The 16,891-nt window shown below is 50.7% G+C and overlaps 1 protein-coding gene across 4 annotated transcripts in view; it reads right to left on the reverse strand.

Moving 5' to 3' along the window:
- The window catches only part of LOC147091295 (tyrosine-protein phosphatase non-receptor type 6-like), a 154,830-nt gene that overhangs the window by 114,077 nt on the left and 23,862 nt on the right, over positions 1 to 16,891 (reverse strand). For all 4 annotated transcript variants that reach the window (XM_085976714.1, XM_085976712.1, XM_085976713.1 and 1 more), the window contains exon 2: positions 902 to 1,024. In XM_085976714.1, coding sequence (XP_085832840.1) covers positions 902 to 1,024 — 123 coding nt within the window. The remainder of the gene's footprint in view (positions 1 to 901; positions 1,025 to 16,891) is intronic.

A 16,891-nucleotide genomic window follows, 5' to 3' on the forward strand; every position in this document is an offset into this window, starting at 1 on the left:
AGTGACGATTGTGTTGGGTCGAATTCTTTGTGTTACGCTGTCACTGTCCTGGGGCTGGTTATTGTTAGTAGTGTTAGTAGTTACTTCACTGAGTCCCAGGACTAGTTGACTGAGGGTATTCTTCTTTATGGTCCTCTCTTGGCATTTCAGGGCTTCGTAATGATAGCATTGGGGGTTGCTCATTTCTAGGTGTTTCCAAAATTTGGTGGCTCTTTTTTGGATAGTGATTATTAATGGATATTGGCCTAGTTCTGCCCTGCATGCATTGTTTACTGTTTTCCTTTGAGTCCGGAGGATACTTTTACAGAATTCTGTAATTCTCTTTCTCTCTGTCCCTGTTTCTCTCTCTCACTCTCTTTCTCACTGACTCTCTTTACCTCTCCCTATGTCCCCTGTCTCACAGGAGCGTAAATCAGAAAAAATTTGACACCAAAAGCTTGGTCAAACAGGGATGTTTTAAGGAGCGTCTTAAAGGAGGAGAGAGAGGTAGCGAGGCGGAGAGGTTTAGGCAGGGAATTCCAGAGCTTAGGGCCCAGGCAACAGAAGGCACGGCCGGCAATGGTTGAGCGATTAAAATCGGATGTTCAAGAGGGCAGAATTGGAGGAGCGCAGATATCTCAGGAGGGTTACAGGGGCTGGAGGAGGTTACAGAGATAGGGAGGGGCGCGATGCCATGGAGGGATTTGAAAACGAGGATGAGAATTTTAAAATTGAGACGGTGCCAGAGAGGGAACCAATGTAGATCAGCGAGCACGGGGGGTGAGCTAGGACACGGGGCAGCAGGAGTTCTGGCAGCCATTGTGCGCATGGAGTTACGCGACAGGTTGCAGGGAGTGAGAGCTGGCAGAGCGAAGGAACTTAGGAACCGACGGACGGAAAACGGCCCGGGTACGTCACTCACCGGATAGAGAGGGAGAAATCGCCCGGGTTCTGCTTGCTAGGGCGAGCCAGGAAGCTGCCGTGGACGCCGCGGCTCTTGAGCAGCTTCTCGGCATCTGTTCCGCTGATGTCCCGGTGGAACCACCTGAGGGGAAAAGAAAGACCGTTTTACGATTGGCAGGAAAGGCCCAGGCTCCGTTCCCGGCCTCTGCTGAGTTAGCCTGATCTCACACCCGGTGTGGAGACTGAGCCCCACAAACACACACACACGCACACGCAGAGCAGGAAAGGCTCAAGCTCCATTCGGCCTGTGCTGAGTTAGCCTGATCTCACACCCGGTGTGGAGACTAAGACCCACACACAGAGCAGGAAAGGCTCAAGCTCCATTCGGCCTGTGCTGAGTTAGCCTGATCTCACACCTGGTGTGGAGACTGAACCCCGCAGTGATGAAATAACTCTGTGTTCTGGCATTTGTATTGTCTGTTGTTGTTGTTCTTGCTAATGTCGGGAATGTTCTACAGATGTAACCACTAATGCTCCTCCCGAGCCCCGCCCCTCTGGATCCTCCGGATTGGTGTGAGTCTTACTCATAAGGGCTGGGTCAGTGATGAATGATGGCTGCCTTGTGTTAACTCGATGCCATGTTCTTACTTAATAAAAGCCTTTAGTTTTAAGCTTTAACCTCTTGGATTCAGGCAGTTATTTGGCACATCAATTTTATTAAGTAACAACTTTTGGAAGATGGATCGATTTTTGAAACCAGAGCGTCTGGATATCGATCCCCATTCGGCAGATGCGTCGAAGAAATTTACGCATTGGCTTCGATGTTTTGAACACTTCATCGCATCGGTCGATCCGACGGTTAACAAGTTGGGTCTTCTAACCAACTTGGTAAGTCATCAAACTTACTCTATAATTGAAGATATTACTACATATGAAGAGGCCCTCGCAGCTCTTAAGGCCCAGTACCTTAAGTCAGTTAATGAAGTATACGCCAGGTATCTTTTGTCTCCTCGCAGGCAATTACCCGAGGAACCCTGGACGATTTCCTGCAGGACCTTAAGGCTTTGGCTAAGGATTGCAACTACAAGGCTGTCTCTGCCATAGTGTATCAGGAAGAAGCCATCCGCGATTCTTTCATATCTGGCCTCCGATCTAATTATATTAGACAGAGACTCCTCGAGAATGACTCATTAGTTTTAAAAACGGTCGTCGCTACTGCTCGATCGTTAGATGTAGCCCAGAAGAATTTAGAAGTGTATGCATCAGCCCATGCACCTCTCTCAGCCTCGTGTGTTCCGAGTATGGAGGCATCCATAACACCAATGGAGCCCCCACTTAATCCTATTGTTGCGGCTATACCCCATGGGTCTAAGTGTTATTTTTGTGGCCAATCTAAACACCCCAGGCAAAGATGCCCAGCCAGAGAGGCTACCTGTTTTAAATGTAAGAAACGGGGACATTTTAGTAAAGTGTGTAAGGGTAATCCTGTACCCGATGTCTTTTCTGCTGCCGCCTATCATTTTACTCTAGCCTCGGTTACAGTTGACCAGACCATACCGTGTTCCTTGTCGAAATCTATGATGGACATCAAGATTAATGGTCGTCCTACTGGGTGTTTGATAGACTGTGGCAGTACTGAAAGTTTTATACACCCCAACCTTGTTAACTCCTGTTCATTGAAGGTGTATCCAACTCGAAGTGAAATTGTGATGGCGTCCAAATCCCTTACTTCGGAGGCAACTGGATATTGTAAAGTCACATTGACCGTTAAGGATACGGAGTATAAGGACTTTAAACTCCTCATATTACCTCAGTTGTGTGTGAACTTAATTTTAGGCTTGGACTTCCAGTGTCAGCATGAGAGCGTTACCCTTAAGTATGGTGGATCTCAGCCTCCACTCACAGTCTGCGGCCTTTCTACTTTAAACGTAAGCCCGCCTTCTTTGTTTGCGAACCTTGCTCCTAATTGTAGACCTATAGCGACTAAGAGTCGACGGTATAGTTCAGAAGATAAAACATTTATAAAAGAGGAAGTGGAAAGGCTTCAACGGGAGGGAATCATCGAACACAGTGGTAGCCCGTGGCGTGCCCAGGTGGTGGTGGTTAAAACTAATGAAAAGAAAAGACTTGTGGTCGATTATAGCCAGACTATAAACTTGTATACCCAATTAGACGCCTATCCTTTGCCTCGTATTTCTGAGATGGTGAACCAGATAGCTCAGTACCGCGTGTTCTCCACCATTGATTTAAAGTCTGCCTACCATCAACTCCCCATCAAAATAGAAGACCGACCTTATACGGCCTTCGAAGCTAATGGGCGCCTGTACCAATTCCTTCGGGTGCCCTTTGGAGTGACGAATGGGGTATCCGTCTTCCAACGGGAGATGGATCGTATGGTGGATGAATACGCGTTGGAAGCAACATTCCCGTACCTGGACAATGTTACTATCTGTGGGCGTGACCAACGGGAGCATGATCAAAATCTCGCGAAGTTCCTGGAGACTGCAAAGAGGTTAAACCTGACCTACAACGAAAACAAGTGTACCTTCAATACTACACGTTCGTGTATTCTTGGTTGCGTTGTGGAGAATGGGGTAATCGGGCCAGATCCTGAAAGATTACGCCCACTTAAGGAATTACCTTTACCTCACACTGTAAAAGCTTTAAGAAGGTGTCTGGGATTCTTCTCGTACTATGCCCAGTGGGTGGCTAGCTACTCAGATAAAGTCCGACCTCTTATTAAGTCGACGTCTTTTCCGCTATCGGCGGAAGCTCAGGAGGCTTTCTTTAATATCAAACGGGACATTGAGAAGGCAGTGGTATGTGCCGTGGATGAGAAGATCCCTTTTCAAGTGGAAAGTGATGCATCTGATTTTGCGTTGGCAGCAACTCTTAACCAAGCTGGTAGACCAGTAGCCTTCTTCTCTCGTACATTGCAAGGACCAGAAGTTCGACATTCTTCAGTGGAAAAGGAGGCACAGGCGATTATCGAAGCAGTCAGGTATTGGAGACATTATCTCGCTGGCCAACGTTTTACGCTTATTACAGACCAGTGATCCGTGGCCTTTATGTTCAATACTAAGCAGAGAGGCAAGATCAAAAATGATAAGATTTTAAGATGGCGAATAGAACTGTCAACATATGACTATGATATTCAGTACAGGCCTGGAGTATTTAATGAGCCATCGGATGCTGTGTCACGAGGAGTATGTGCTAGTCTAGGTATAGATAAGCTTCAAAATCTCCACGACGCACTCTGCCACCCTGGGGTTACCAGAATGAACCACTTCATTAAGTCCCACAATCTACCCTACTCTATTGAGGAGGTCCGGACAATGACCAGAACCTGTTGTGATTGTGCTGAATGCAAACCCCGCTTCTATAAGCCGTCTGAGCCAGCTCATCTTATTAAAGCAACTCGACCATTTGAGCGTTTGAGTCTCGATTTTAAAGGTCCCCTTCCATCAAGCGACCGTAATGTCTATTTTCTTAATATTATAGACGAGTACTCTCGGTTCCCTTTTGTTATCCCCTGTCCGGATGTTACCAGTGCTGTTGTAATTAAATGCCTCTGCCAACTGTTTTCCTTGTTTGGCATGCCTAACTATATACATAGTGATAGGGCTTCTTCCTTTATGAGCGAAGAATTGCGACAGTTTTTGCTATCGAAAGGGATTGCAACGAGTAGAACTACCAGCTATAACCCTCGTGGTAATGGGCAGGTTGAGAAAGACAATGCGACAGTGTGGAAGGCTATCGTACTGTCTCTGAAGTCGCGAGGCCTGCCGACCTCTCGCTGGCAGGATGTCCTGCCAGACGTGCTGCATTCCATAAGGTCTCCTTTGTGTACAGCGACGAATGCCACCCCTCATGAAAGGATGTTTAGCTTTCCAAGAAAAGCTACTAATGGAGTATCGTTACCCACATGGTTGACGACCACGGGCCCTGTGCTGTTGCGCAGACATGTGAGAGGCCACAAGACTGATCCACTGGTGGAGGAAGTACAACTCCTCCATCCTAATCCCCAGTATGTGTACATTCAATATCCGGATGGGCGAGAGGATACGGTCTCTATTAAAGATCTTGCACCTGCTGGAGCTCGAAAAGAGTTCGACTCTGAGAGTAGAGTTTTCAATCGTGGTATTGGACCTTCAGAGACACAAACCCTCAGTGTGGAAAATACTGATGATTCTGGGAATTCGAATGAACCGGAGTTAGTACTCCGGGAGGAGCCTCAGCAAGAGTTACGTCGTTCCCAGAGGATTATCAGACCTCCTGACAGACTGAATCTATAGCAGGGGGTGAATGTGATGAAATAACTCTGTGTTCTGGCATTTGTATTGTCTGTTGTTGTTGTACTTGCTAATGTCTGGAATGTTCTACAGATGTAACCACTAATGCTCCTCCCTAGCCCCGCCCCGCTGGATCCTCCGGATTGGTGTGAGTCTTACTCATAAGGGCTGGGTCGGTGATGAATGATGGCTGCCTTGTGTTAACTCGATGCCATGTTCTTACTTAATAAAAGCCTTTAGTTTTAAGCTTTAACCTCTTGGATTCAGGCAGTTATTTGGCACATCAGCAGGAAAGGCCCAGTCTCCATCCCGGGCCTGTGCTGAGTTAGCCTGATCTCACCCGGTGTGGGTACTGAGCCCCACACACACACAGAGCAGGAAAGGCCCAGGCTCCATCCCCGGCCTGTGCTGAGTTAGCCTGATCTCTCACCCGGTGTGGAGACTGAGCCCCACACACACACACACACAGAGCAGGAAAGGCCCAGGCTCCATCCCGGGCCTGTTCTGAGTTAGCCTGATCTCACTCAGTGTGGGGACTGAGCCCCCCACACACAGAGCAGGAAAGGCCCAGGCTCCATCCCCGGCCTGTGCTGAGTTAGCTTGATCTCACACCCGGTGTGGGACTGAGCCCTACACACACAGAGCAGGAAAGGCCCAGGCTCCATCCCCGGCCTGTGCTGAGTTAGCCTGATCTCACACCCAGTGTGGGACTGAGCCCTACACACACACACACACAGAGCAGGAAAGGCCCAGGCTCCATCCCCGGCCTGTGCTGAGTTAGCCTGATCTCAAATCCGGTGTGGGGACTGAGCCCCACACACACACACACAGCGCAGGAAAGGCCCAGGCTCCATCTTCGGCCTGTGCTGAGTTAGCCTGACCTCACACCCAGTGTGGGACTGAGCCACACACACACGCAGAGCAGGAAAGGCCCAGGCTCCATCTCGGGCCTGTGCTACACACACACACACACGCAGAGCAGGAAAGGCCCAGGTTCCATCTCCGGCCTGTGCTGAGTTAGCCTGATCTCACACCCAGTGTGGGGACTGAACCCCACGCACACACAGAGCAGGAAAGGCCCAGGCTCCATCCCCGGCCTGTGCTGAGTTAGCCTGATCTCACACCCAGTGTGGGGACTGAACCCCACGCACACACGGAGCAGGAAAGGCCCAGGCTCCATCCCCGGCCTGTGCTGAGTTAGCCGATCAGTCAAGGCAACGGACTCTCACAGGGTTCTGTCCTGGCACCCATGTTATTCAACGTTTACACCAGTGACCTGCCCAAAACAGGGTCCCGCAAGTTCGTATACGCTGATGACATTGCCTTGGCCACGCAAAACATGAATCTGTCCCTCACCAAGGAGACCCTGACCAGTGATTTACAGAGGATGGAGGCCTACTTCCGCCGATGGTGACTTCGGCCAAACCCGCCAAAGACCGTCACCTCGACATTCCACCTCAAGCAAACCAAGCTTTGAAAGTCTCCTTCTGCAGCGCAGAGGTAAACCATGCCAAAAAAAAACCTCCTATTTAGGAGGAACGCTCGATCGCACCCTGTCGTATAGACAGCATCTCCAGAGCATTGGGAAGAAATGAAAGAGTAGGGTCAACTTGATCCGGAAACTTGCCGAATCCACATGGGGAGCAGACGCTCAAACCCTCTGTAAGGCAGCACTCGCCCTAGTGCACTCTACAGCGGAGTGCTGCTCTCCGGCATGGCTATCGAGTCCGCATGTCAAATCTGTTGATGTCCAGCTGAATTCTACAATGAAATTATCACCGGTATGCTTTTATCGACACCAACACCTTGGCTGTCCGTGCTTGCAAACATCGCACCACCACACCTACACCGCGAATATGCAGTCTCCAGAGGATACAACCGCTACACCAGCAAAGACACGCCGATCTAGGCCGACTTGACCAACCTACCACCAACCCGCCTCAAATCCAGAAGGCCAGATTGGACTGAAGCCCTTCAGCGACCTCCCTTCGGCCTTCATGACCAATGGCGAAACGCTTGGAAGACCTGTGACAGACGGAATTGGTGCCTGATCGAGGAACCCCACGGTACAACCTGCAGGATCAAACCTTCCTCGCAAACAGCGGACAACCATCAACCGCCTCAGACCCGGTCATGGTCGATGCTGCCACCTTCTCCATAGGTGGAAGATTAAAGCATCTCCATCATGCGACTGTGGAGCTCCTGATCAGACCCTGGAGCACAATCATTGAGCACTGCCCTCAGAGGAAATTCGCAGACAAACTACAAGATATCCGCGTTGTTACACCGGAAGCTTTGACCTGGATATCTGACTTAGATATTGACATTTGATTTGCTTTGCTACTACCGTGCGAAAGAAGAGTCAAAGCAACCAATCATTTTAGTGTCAGGAATATGGTCCTCAATTCCTTCCTTCGCCCTGCACCGTGACTGTTGGCCCCTGACCTGCACCTTGACTCTCGGCCCTTCCCCTGTCCTGCACCGTGGCCTTCGACCCTTCCCTGGTCCCTGTCCTGCACCGTGACCCTCGACCCTTCCCTGGTCCCTGTCCTGCACCGTGACCCTCGACCCTTCCCCTGGTTCCTGTCCTGCACCGTGACCCACGACCCTTCCCCTGGTCCCTGTCTTGCACCGTGACCCTCGACCCTTCCCCTGGTCCCTGTCCTGCACCGTGACCCTCGACCCTTCCCCTGGTCCCTGTCCTGCACCGTGACCCACGACCCTTCCCCTGGTCCCTGTCCTGCACCGTGACCCTCGACCCTTCCCCTGGTCCCTGTCCTGCACCGTGACCCTCGACCCTTCCCCTGGTTCCTGTCCTGCACCGTGACCCACGACCCTTCCCCTGGTCCCTGTCTTGCACCGTGACCCTCGACCCTTCCCCTGGTCCCTGTCCTGCACCGTGACCCTCGACCCTTCCCCTGGTTCCTGTCCTGCACCGTGACCCACGACCCTTCCCCTGGTCCCTGTCCTGCACCGTGACCCTCGACCCTTCCCCTGGTCCCTGTCCTGCACCGTGACCCTCGACCCTTCCCCTGGTCCCTGTCCTGCACCGTGACCCACGACCCTTCCCCTGGTCCCTGTCCTGCACCGTGACCCTCGACCCTTCCCCTGGACCCTGTCCTGCACCGTGACCCTCGACCCTTCCCCTGGTCCCTGTCCTGCACCGTGACCCTCGACCCTTCCCCTGGACCCTGTCCTGCACCGTGACCCTCGACCCTTCCCCTGGACCCTGTCCTGCACCGTGACCCTCGACCCTTCCCCTGGACCCTGTCCTGCACCGTGACCCTCGACCCTTCCCCTGGACCCTGTCCTGCACCATGACCCTCGAACACCCCCTGGCCGTGAGCCTCAGCCCTGTCCTGAACCATGGGCCTTGGCATCCGCCTGCCAGTAATTCCGGGGCTCTGTCAGGGGTTTGCTCCTGAACTCCACTCCAAGAGCAACAAGGCTCACTCAGATCTCTAACTGGCCGTCACAATTCATCACCCCCCCAGATCCCTTCTTTCCCCTGAACACCATGTTCCCCAGGGTGAGGCTTCAAATGCAAACACAAGGCTGGGAACAGCCACACAAGTGCCAGGCAATGGCCACCTCCAACAAGGGGAGTGTCTAACTGTTATATCCGTGTATCTTAATGTTGTGTCCTTCAATAATCAGACTGCAGGGAACGATTCAACAGGTGTTTACTGAATGAGGGTTACTCTAGAACTAACTGTACAGATCACTACTCAGGGTTTATATACAGGTGTGGTCACTGCCGGTACTACAGTATACAGGAGCTATAAAAAGTAGTTCTCTCCCTTAAGGTATATATACATTACATACATTACAATTCCTCCCCTTTTAGATTAACAGTACCATAATACTCATTTAACAATTAACATTTTTAATATACAATGTTATATGAAAATAGTCCATTCTTATATTCAGTCTCTGGGGAGGCTTCCTGATTCTTTCTGGATAACGCCTTTCCCGAGTGTCTCGCTCTTGGTGCGGAGGCGATTCTAGCACCCTGTCGTCAGTTGATTCATCAGCTTCCAATGCTATTGTTTCTGGGGTAGATGCGACCTGTACGTCGGGTTCCTCACCAGGTACGTATGGGCGAGGCATGGGGTTGACTCGTTCCTGTGACTCTAGGATCTGGTCAGCATGGCGTCTCACAATGTTCTCCCCAACATCCACTGTGTACATTATTGGCCCCTGCCGTGTGCATATCGTTCCTGGTTGCCATTTCTCTGTTCGGTAGTCGCGGGCCAAGACTGGTTGCCCTACATTGAAGCTCCTTGTCGGCTTCTCATTGATGTGCTGGAATTGCTTATTCTCAACATTTCTTCGTACATTTGGTCTGAGCAAATCCAGATGAGATCTCAACCTTCGGTTAAAGAACATCATGGCCGGGGCCTGGTTGGTGACTGCATGTGTCGCATTTCTGTAGGCTAACAGGAAATTGTCCACCTTATGCTGCAGTGGAATGTCGTCATCGTACATGGCCTTTACTGCTTTTTTAAAGGTTTGTACGAACCTCTCAGCCAATCCATTTCTGGCTGGATGATACGGGGCGGATGTGTAATGCCTTACCCCATTCCTTTTCATAAATCTTCGAAACTCTTCGGACACAAACTGTGGTCCGTTATCTGCTCTGGCAAGCCGTTCCTGGCAAAAATGGTCCGTAGGACTGCAATAGTTTTCTCCGTGGTGGTGGAGGACATTTTGATCACCTCAGGCCATTTCGAGTGCGCATCCACGGCTATTAAAAACATTGAGTCCATGAATGGACCAGCAAAATCAATATGCGCCCGTTGCCATGGAGATGAGGGCCACTCCCATGGGTGTAGAGGGGCATGTGGTGGTGCATTTTGGACCTTCTGGTATCCTGAGCAGCTCTTTGTCAGGTCCTCGATTTGCTGATCGATCCCCGGCCACCACACATAAGCCCTAGCAAGGCTTTTCATTTTCACCCCTCCCAGATGACCTTCGTGAAGCTCATTGAGCACTCTCTCCCTTAACTTGGGTGGAATTACCACTCGGGATCCACACATCAAGATCCCCTGGCATACTGACAGCTGTTCTCTTCTGGATGAGAATGCTGGCAACAGTGAGTCGGCATGTGTTGGCCATCCCTTCACCGTCAAATCATATACCCAAGACAGTGTCGGGTCATTTCGGGTCTCCTTCTCTATACCAGCGTTAGTTACTGGCAAGCATTCAATTATAGTCGAATGAAATATTTCGACAGGATCCACTGCTGGTGCTTCCTCCGCAGTAGGCAGTGGCAGGCGTGATAGCCCATCAGCGTTTCCATGCTGTTTCGTGCCCTTATACTCGATTTCATATTGGTTCGCCCCTAGAAAAAGGGACCATCTTTGTAGCCGTTGCGCAGTCATCACCGGAACGCCCTTCTTTGGATTAAAGATGGAGACAAGTGGTTGGTGGTCAGTCAGCAAGGTGAACTTCTGCCCGTGCAGATAGTGATTGAACTTTTTCACTCCCCACACTAGGCTGAGGGCCTCCCTGTCAATCTGGGCGTAGTTACGCTCGGCTGAGGTTAGTGACCGAGACGCAAAGGCTACTGGCCTCTCTGAGCCGTCCGGGAATTTGTGCGACAGCACCGCTCCAATGCCATAGGGTGATGCATCACACGCCAACCGAATTGGTAGTGCTGGGTTGAAATGAGCCAACACCTCTTTTGATGTGATCAATGCTTTGCTCTTCTGGAAAGCTCGTTTACATTCGTCACTCCACTTCCATGGTACCCCCGTTTGCAGTAGGGTGTTCAGTGGGTGTAGTATGGTAGACAAATTCGGCAAGAACTTATGGTAGTAGTTCACCAGCCCGAGGAACGACCTCAGTTGTGACACATTTTCTGGTGCTGGAGCCTTGACTACTGCCTCAATCTTTTCAGGGGACTTATGTAACCCCTCTTCATCAATAACGTGGCCACAATACGAGATCTGCTTCTGGAAAAACTCGCATTTGTGGCGATTAGCTCGGAGCCCATATTCCTTCAATCTAGTGAGCACCTGCTCCAGGTTGGCGAGGTGATCACTGTCATTTTCGCCCGTGACCAGGATGTCGTCCAAATAACACTGGGTCCCTGGAATCCCTTGCAGGACTTGTTCCATTGCCCTTTGCCAAATAGCCGGAGCTGATGCTACCCCGAACACCAGCCGGTTGTATTGGTAGAGACCTTTATGAGTGTTGATCGTGAGGTACTGTTTCGAGGCTTCTTCTACCTCCATTTGCAGGTACGCCTGGGCCAGATCAATCTTAGTGAAGCGTTTCCCTCCAGATAGCGAGGCGAAAATATCTTCAATCCGCAGAAGCGGATATTGTACAGTGTGAAGGATTGGGTTCACTGTCACCTTAAAGTCCCCACAGATGCGAACCTTCTTTGGTTCCCCAGGCGTATTACTCAACGACCTCTTCATTACAGGAACGATGGGTGTAGCCCACTCGCTCCAGTCCACTTTGGACAGTACTCCTGAACGTTCCAAACCTTCCAGCTCTGCTTCAACGGCTGGGCGGGTCGCATAAGGTACCGGTCTGGCCTTAAAAAACTTTGGGCTTGCATTTTCCTCTATTTTGATCGTCGCTGTTATGCCTTTTAGTGTTCCGAGTCCCTGCTGGAACACTTCTTGTGCGTCAGTTAGCATTTTTGACAGTCGTCCAGGTGTGATGTCGTCATCCTTTTTGGCATCTACAGTCAGTGCTTGTAGGGAATGCCAATCTAGCTGTATCTTCCGGATCCATTCATATCCTAGTAGTGGTGGTCCTCCATCTGGCAATACATATAGGTCCATTTTTGGTGTTTCCTTGCCGTTATATATAACGTTCACCCTTAATTTTCCTTTTGGGTAGACTTTTTGCCCTGTGTACGTCTTCAAGACAATCTTTGTATCTCTCAAGGGTATATGTGAGAATAGCCGCTTGTAGTTCCTTCGGTTTATGACTGTTAGGGATGATCCTGTGTCCAATTCCATTTTCACTTGGACTCCTGCTATCTTGAGCGTGACCCAGATAGTTTGGTGATCCTCCATTTTGATCACATTATGTAGTTTCAGACAACCCAGCTCCTTGCTTCCGGAGTCTGTATCACTTTTCTGTTCGTCTGAACCACTCTCCATCACCTTTTGTACCTTCTTGTACTTCTCCTGTGGAGATTTCTTGCTGCTGGTTTTCTTTCCCGGCTTGCAGACTCTTGCTATGTGACCTACTTTTCCACACTGTCTGCACACTTTGTCCTTGAACCAGCAATCATTATGGTCATGTGTTGTTCTGCCGCAGCGATAGCACTTCACTGTTCCGTATGACATTTCATTTGTGCCATATTCTTGCAGTCTCCGTTGTATCTCTGCAGCGCCCCGTGCTGCTGCTTCGTATGATACTGCAATGCTGAAAGCCTTGTCCAGCGTAAGATCCTTTTCTGATAGAAGCCGTTTCTGGGTTCCTTCACTTTGAAGCCCACACACAAGCTTGTCCCTTAAAGTACCTGCTAGCCACGTTCCAAACTGGCAGTGTTTCGATAGCTTGCGCAGTTCCGTTAAATACTCAGCATTACTTTCATCTTTATGCTGGTTCCTTTTGTGAAACTTAAATCTTTCTGCTATCAGCAGCGGTGTGGGGTTTAAGTGGTCCTGTAGGATTGACACTATGTTTTCAAAATCTTTTTCTACTGGCTTCTCTGGGGTTACTAGGTTTCGTAGTAAGCCATACGTTTTTGCACCCATTGAATTCAACAATACCAGCGCTTTCTTGTCATCTGTCACTTCATTCGCCTTGCAGTATACTTCTATGCGTTCGACATATGTCATCCAATCTTCGACTTCATTGTTGAACGCTGTGATACTGCCACTCTTCGGCATTTTTGGGTGTGGTTAGACTGGCTTAAAATGGCATCTCCCGCGCTTTCCTTTCTTCCCCGCTGCGGCTTAAAATGGCGTCTCCCGCGCTTTCCTTTCTTCCCCGCTGCGGCTTAAAATGGCGTCTCCTGCGCTTTCCTTTCTTCCCCGCTGCGGCTTAAAATGGCATCGCCTGCGCTGCTGCCAATGCCGCTCTCTGCGGTCCTCGTGGCAATGGCAGCGCCTCGGGTTTTCCTGCGCGCCTCTCTCCCCCGTTGACGCTGCTCGGCCCTTGAACACCGGCTGCGCTCTGCTCTCTCTCGTCTCTCTCCCCGTTGACGCCGCTCAGTCTTTTTCTGTGCCGCTCGGTCGGGCTCTAGCCGCCGCTGTCCGGGAAGGGTCTGCGCAGTACCTGTTGCCAGCCCGTTTCGCTGGACCACCGTGACTGGAAAGCCAAGCCTGGCTCTCGACAGCCTCCCCTGCGATGCTGAAATCTCCGCTGGATGACTGGGCGGTTGCCCGTGGTCGACGCCCGTGCTTCTGGACTCGACCTCCTTCCACTGTTCTCCAGGAGCGAATCCCTGGGCGGTGATGCAGAGTTGCAGGTAGGTTCGAATCTGCCTCGTCGCCAATGTTATATCCGTGTATCTTAATGTTGTGTCCTTCAATAATCAGACTGCAGGGAACGATTCAACAGGTGTTTACTGAATGAGGGTTACTCTAGAACTAACTGTACAGATCACTACTCAGGGTTTATATACAGGTGTGGTCACTGCCGGTACTACAGTATGCAGGAGCTGTAAAAAGTAGTTCTCTCCCGTAAGGTATATATACATTACATACATTACACTAACCACCTCCCCTTGACATTCAACGGCATCACCATCGCCAAATCCCCCACCATCAACATCCTGGGGGTCACCATTGACCAGAAACTTAACTGGACCAGCCACATAAATACTGTGGTTACAAGAGCAGGTCAGAGGCTGGGTATTCTGCGGCGAGTGTCTCACCTCCTGACTCCCCAAAGACATTCCACCATCTACAAGGCACAAGTAAGGAGTGTGATGGAATACTCTCCAGTTGCCAGGATGAGTGCAGCTCCAACAACACTCAAGAAACTAGACACCATCCAGGACAAAGCAGTCCACTTGGCTGGCACCCCATCCACCACCTTAAACATTCACTCCCTCTACCAACGGTGTACCATGGCTGCAGTGTGTACCATCTACAAGATGCACTGCAGCAACTCGCCAAGGCTTCTTCGGCAGCACCTCCCAAACCCGCAGCCTCTTCCACCTAGAGTGACAAGGGCAGCAGATGCATGGGAACACCACCACCTCCAAGTTCCCCTCCAAGTCACACACCATCCTGACTTGGAAGTATATCGCCAATCCTTCATCGCCGCTGGGTCAAAATCACCACACGGACTGCAGCAGTTCAAGAAGGCAGCTCACCACCACCTTCTCGAGGGCAATTAGGGATGGGCAATAAATGCTGGCCTTGCCAGCGACGCCCACGTCCCATAAATGAATAAAACAACAATACAACAGTTGGGCCGAATGGCCTGATTCTGCGCTGCCCCAACCTCCTAACACAACCGCAACACAACCCAACCCGGCACAAACACACATCCCTGACCTCACCATGCCAAAACCGTGGGCGAAACAGAACTAAAGCCAGCGCGTGTTAAACAGACTTTAGCCACAGAAATTCACGTGGCAAAAATACCTACTGTATTACCATAACTGAGAGAGCGCCATCGAACTTACTGTGTGTACAATCTGGAGGGATGGGTTAGATACAGAGTAAAGCTCCCTCTACACTGTCCCATCAAACACTCCCAGGGCAGGTACAGCACGGGTTAGATACAGAGTAAAGCTCCCTCTACACTGTCCCATCAAACACTCCCAGGGCAGGTACAGCACGGGTTAGATACAGAGTAAAGCTCCCTCGACACTGTCCCATCAAACACTCCCAGGGCAGGTACAGCACGGGTTAGATACAGAGTAAAGCTCCCTCTACACTGTCCCATCAAACTCTCCCAGGGCAGGTACAGCACGGGTTAGATAGAGAGTAAAGCTCCCTCTACACTGTCCCATCAAACAATCCCAGGGCAGGTACAGCACGGGTTAGATACAGAGTAAAGCTCCCTCTACACTGTCCCATCAAACTCTCCCAGGGCAGGTACAGCACGGGTTAGATACAGAGTAAAGCTCCCTCTAAACTGTCCCATCAAACGCTCCCAGGGCAGGTACAGCACGGGTTAGATACAGAGTAAAGCTCCCTCTACACTGCCCCATCAAACACTCCCAGGGCAGGTACAGCACAGGTTAGATACAGAGCAAAGCTCCCTCTACACTGTCCCATCAAACACTCCCAGGGCAGGTACAGCACGGGTTAGGTACAGAGTAAAGCTCCCTCTACACTGTCCCATCAAACGCTCCCAGGGCAGGTACAGCACGGGTTAGATACAGAGTAAAGCTCCCTCTACATTGTCCCATCAAACGCTCCCAGGGCAGGTACAGCACGGGTTAGATACAGAGTAAAGCTCCCTCTACACTGCACCATCAAACACTCCCAGGGCAGGTACAGCACGGGTTAGATACAGAGTAAAGCTCCCTCTACACTGTCCCATCAAACACTCCCAGGGCAGGTACAGCACGGGTTAGATACAGAGTAAAGCTCCCTCTACACTGTCCCATCAAACACTCCCCGGGCAGGTACAGCACGGGTTAGATACAGAGTAAAGCTCCCTCTACACTGTCCCATCAAACACTCCCAGGGCAGGTACAGCACGGGTTAGATACAGAGTAAAGCTCCCTCTACACTGTCCCATCAAACACTCCCAGGGCAGGTACAGCACGGTTTAGATACAGAGTAAAGCTCCCTCTACACTGTCCCATCAAACACTCCCAGGGCAGGTACAGCACGGGTTAGATACAGAGTAAAGCTCCCTCTACACTGTCCCATCAAACACTCCCAGGGCAGGTACAGCACGGTTTAGATACAGAGTAAAGCTCCCTCTACACTGTCCCATCAAACGTTCCCAGGGCAGGTACAGCATGGGTTAGATACAGAGTAAAGCTCCCTCTACTCTGTCCCATCAAACGCTCCCAGGGCAGGTACAGCATGGGTTAGATACAGTGCAAAGCTCCCTCTACTGTCCCATCAAACACTCACAGGGCAGGTGCAGCACGGGTTAGATACAGAGTAAAGCTCCCACTACACTGTCACATCAAACATTCCCAGGGCAGGTACAGCACGGGTTAGATACAAAGTAAAGCTCCCTCTACACTGTCCCATCAAACTCTCCCAGGGCAGGTACAGCACGGGTTAGATACAGAGCAAAGCTCCCTCTACACTGTCCCATCAAACACTCACAGGACAGATACAGCATGTGTTAGATACAGAGTAAAGCTCCCTCTACACTGTCCCATCAAACACTGCCAGGACAGATACAGCACGTGTTAGATACAGAGTAAAGCTTCCTCTACACTTTCCCATCAAACACTCCCAGGGCAGGTACAGCACGGGTTAGATACAGAGTAAAGCTCCCTCTACACTGTCCCATCAAACGCTCCCAGGGCAGGTACAGCACGGGTTAGATACAGAGTAAAGCTCCCTCTACACTGTCCCATCAAACGCTCCCAGGGCAGGTACAGCACGGGTTAGATACAGAGTAAAGCTCCCTCTACACTGCACCATCAAACACTCCCAGGGCAGGTACAGCACGGGTTAGATACAGAGTAAAGCTCCCTCTACACTGTCCCATCAAACACTCCCAGGGCAGGTACAGCACGGGTTAGATACAGAGTAAAGCTCCCTCTACACTGTCCCATCAAACACTCCCAGGGCAGGTACAGCACGGTTTAGATA

This window comes from Somniosus microcephalus, unplaced genomic scaffold, assembly GCF_052327205.1.
Source record: "Somniosus microcephalus isolate GS21.2 unplaced genomic scaffold, FLI_Smic_1.0 unresolved_chr3, whole genome shotgun sequence".
Taxonomy (NCBI): domain Eukaryota; kingdom Metazoa; phylum Chordata; class Chondrichthyes; order Squaliformes; family Somniosidae; genus Somniosus; species Somniosus microcephalus.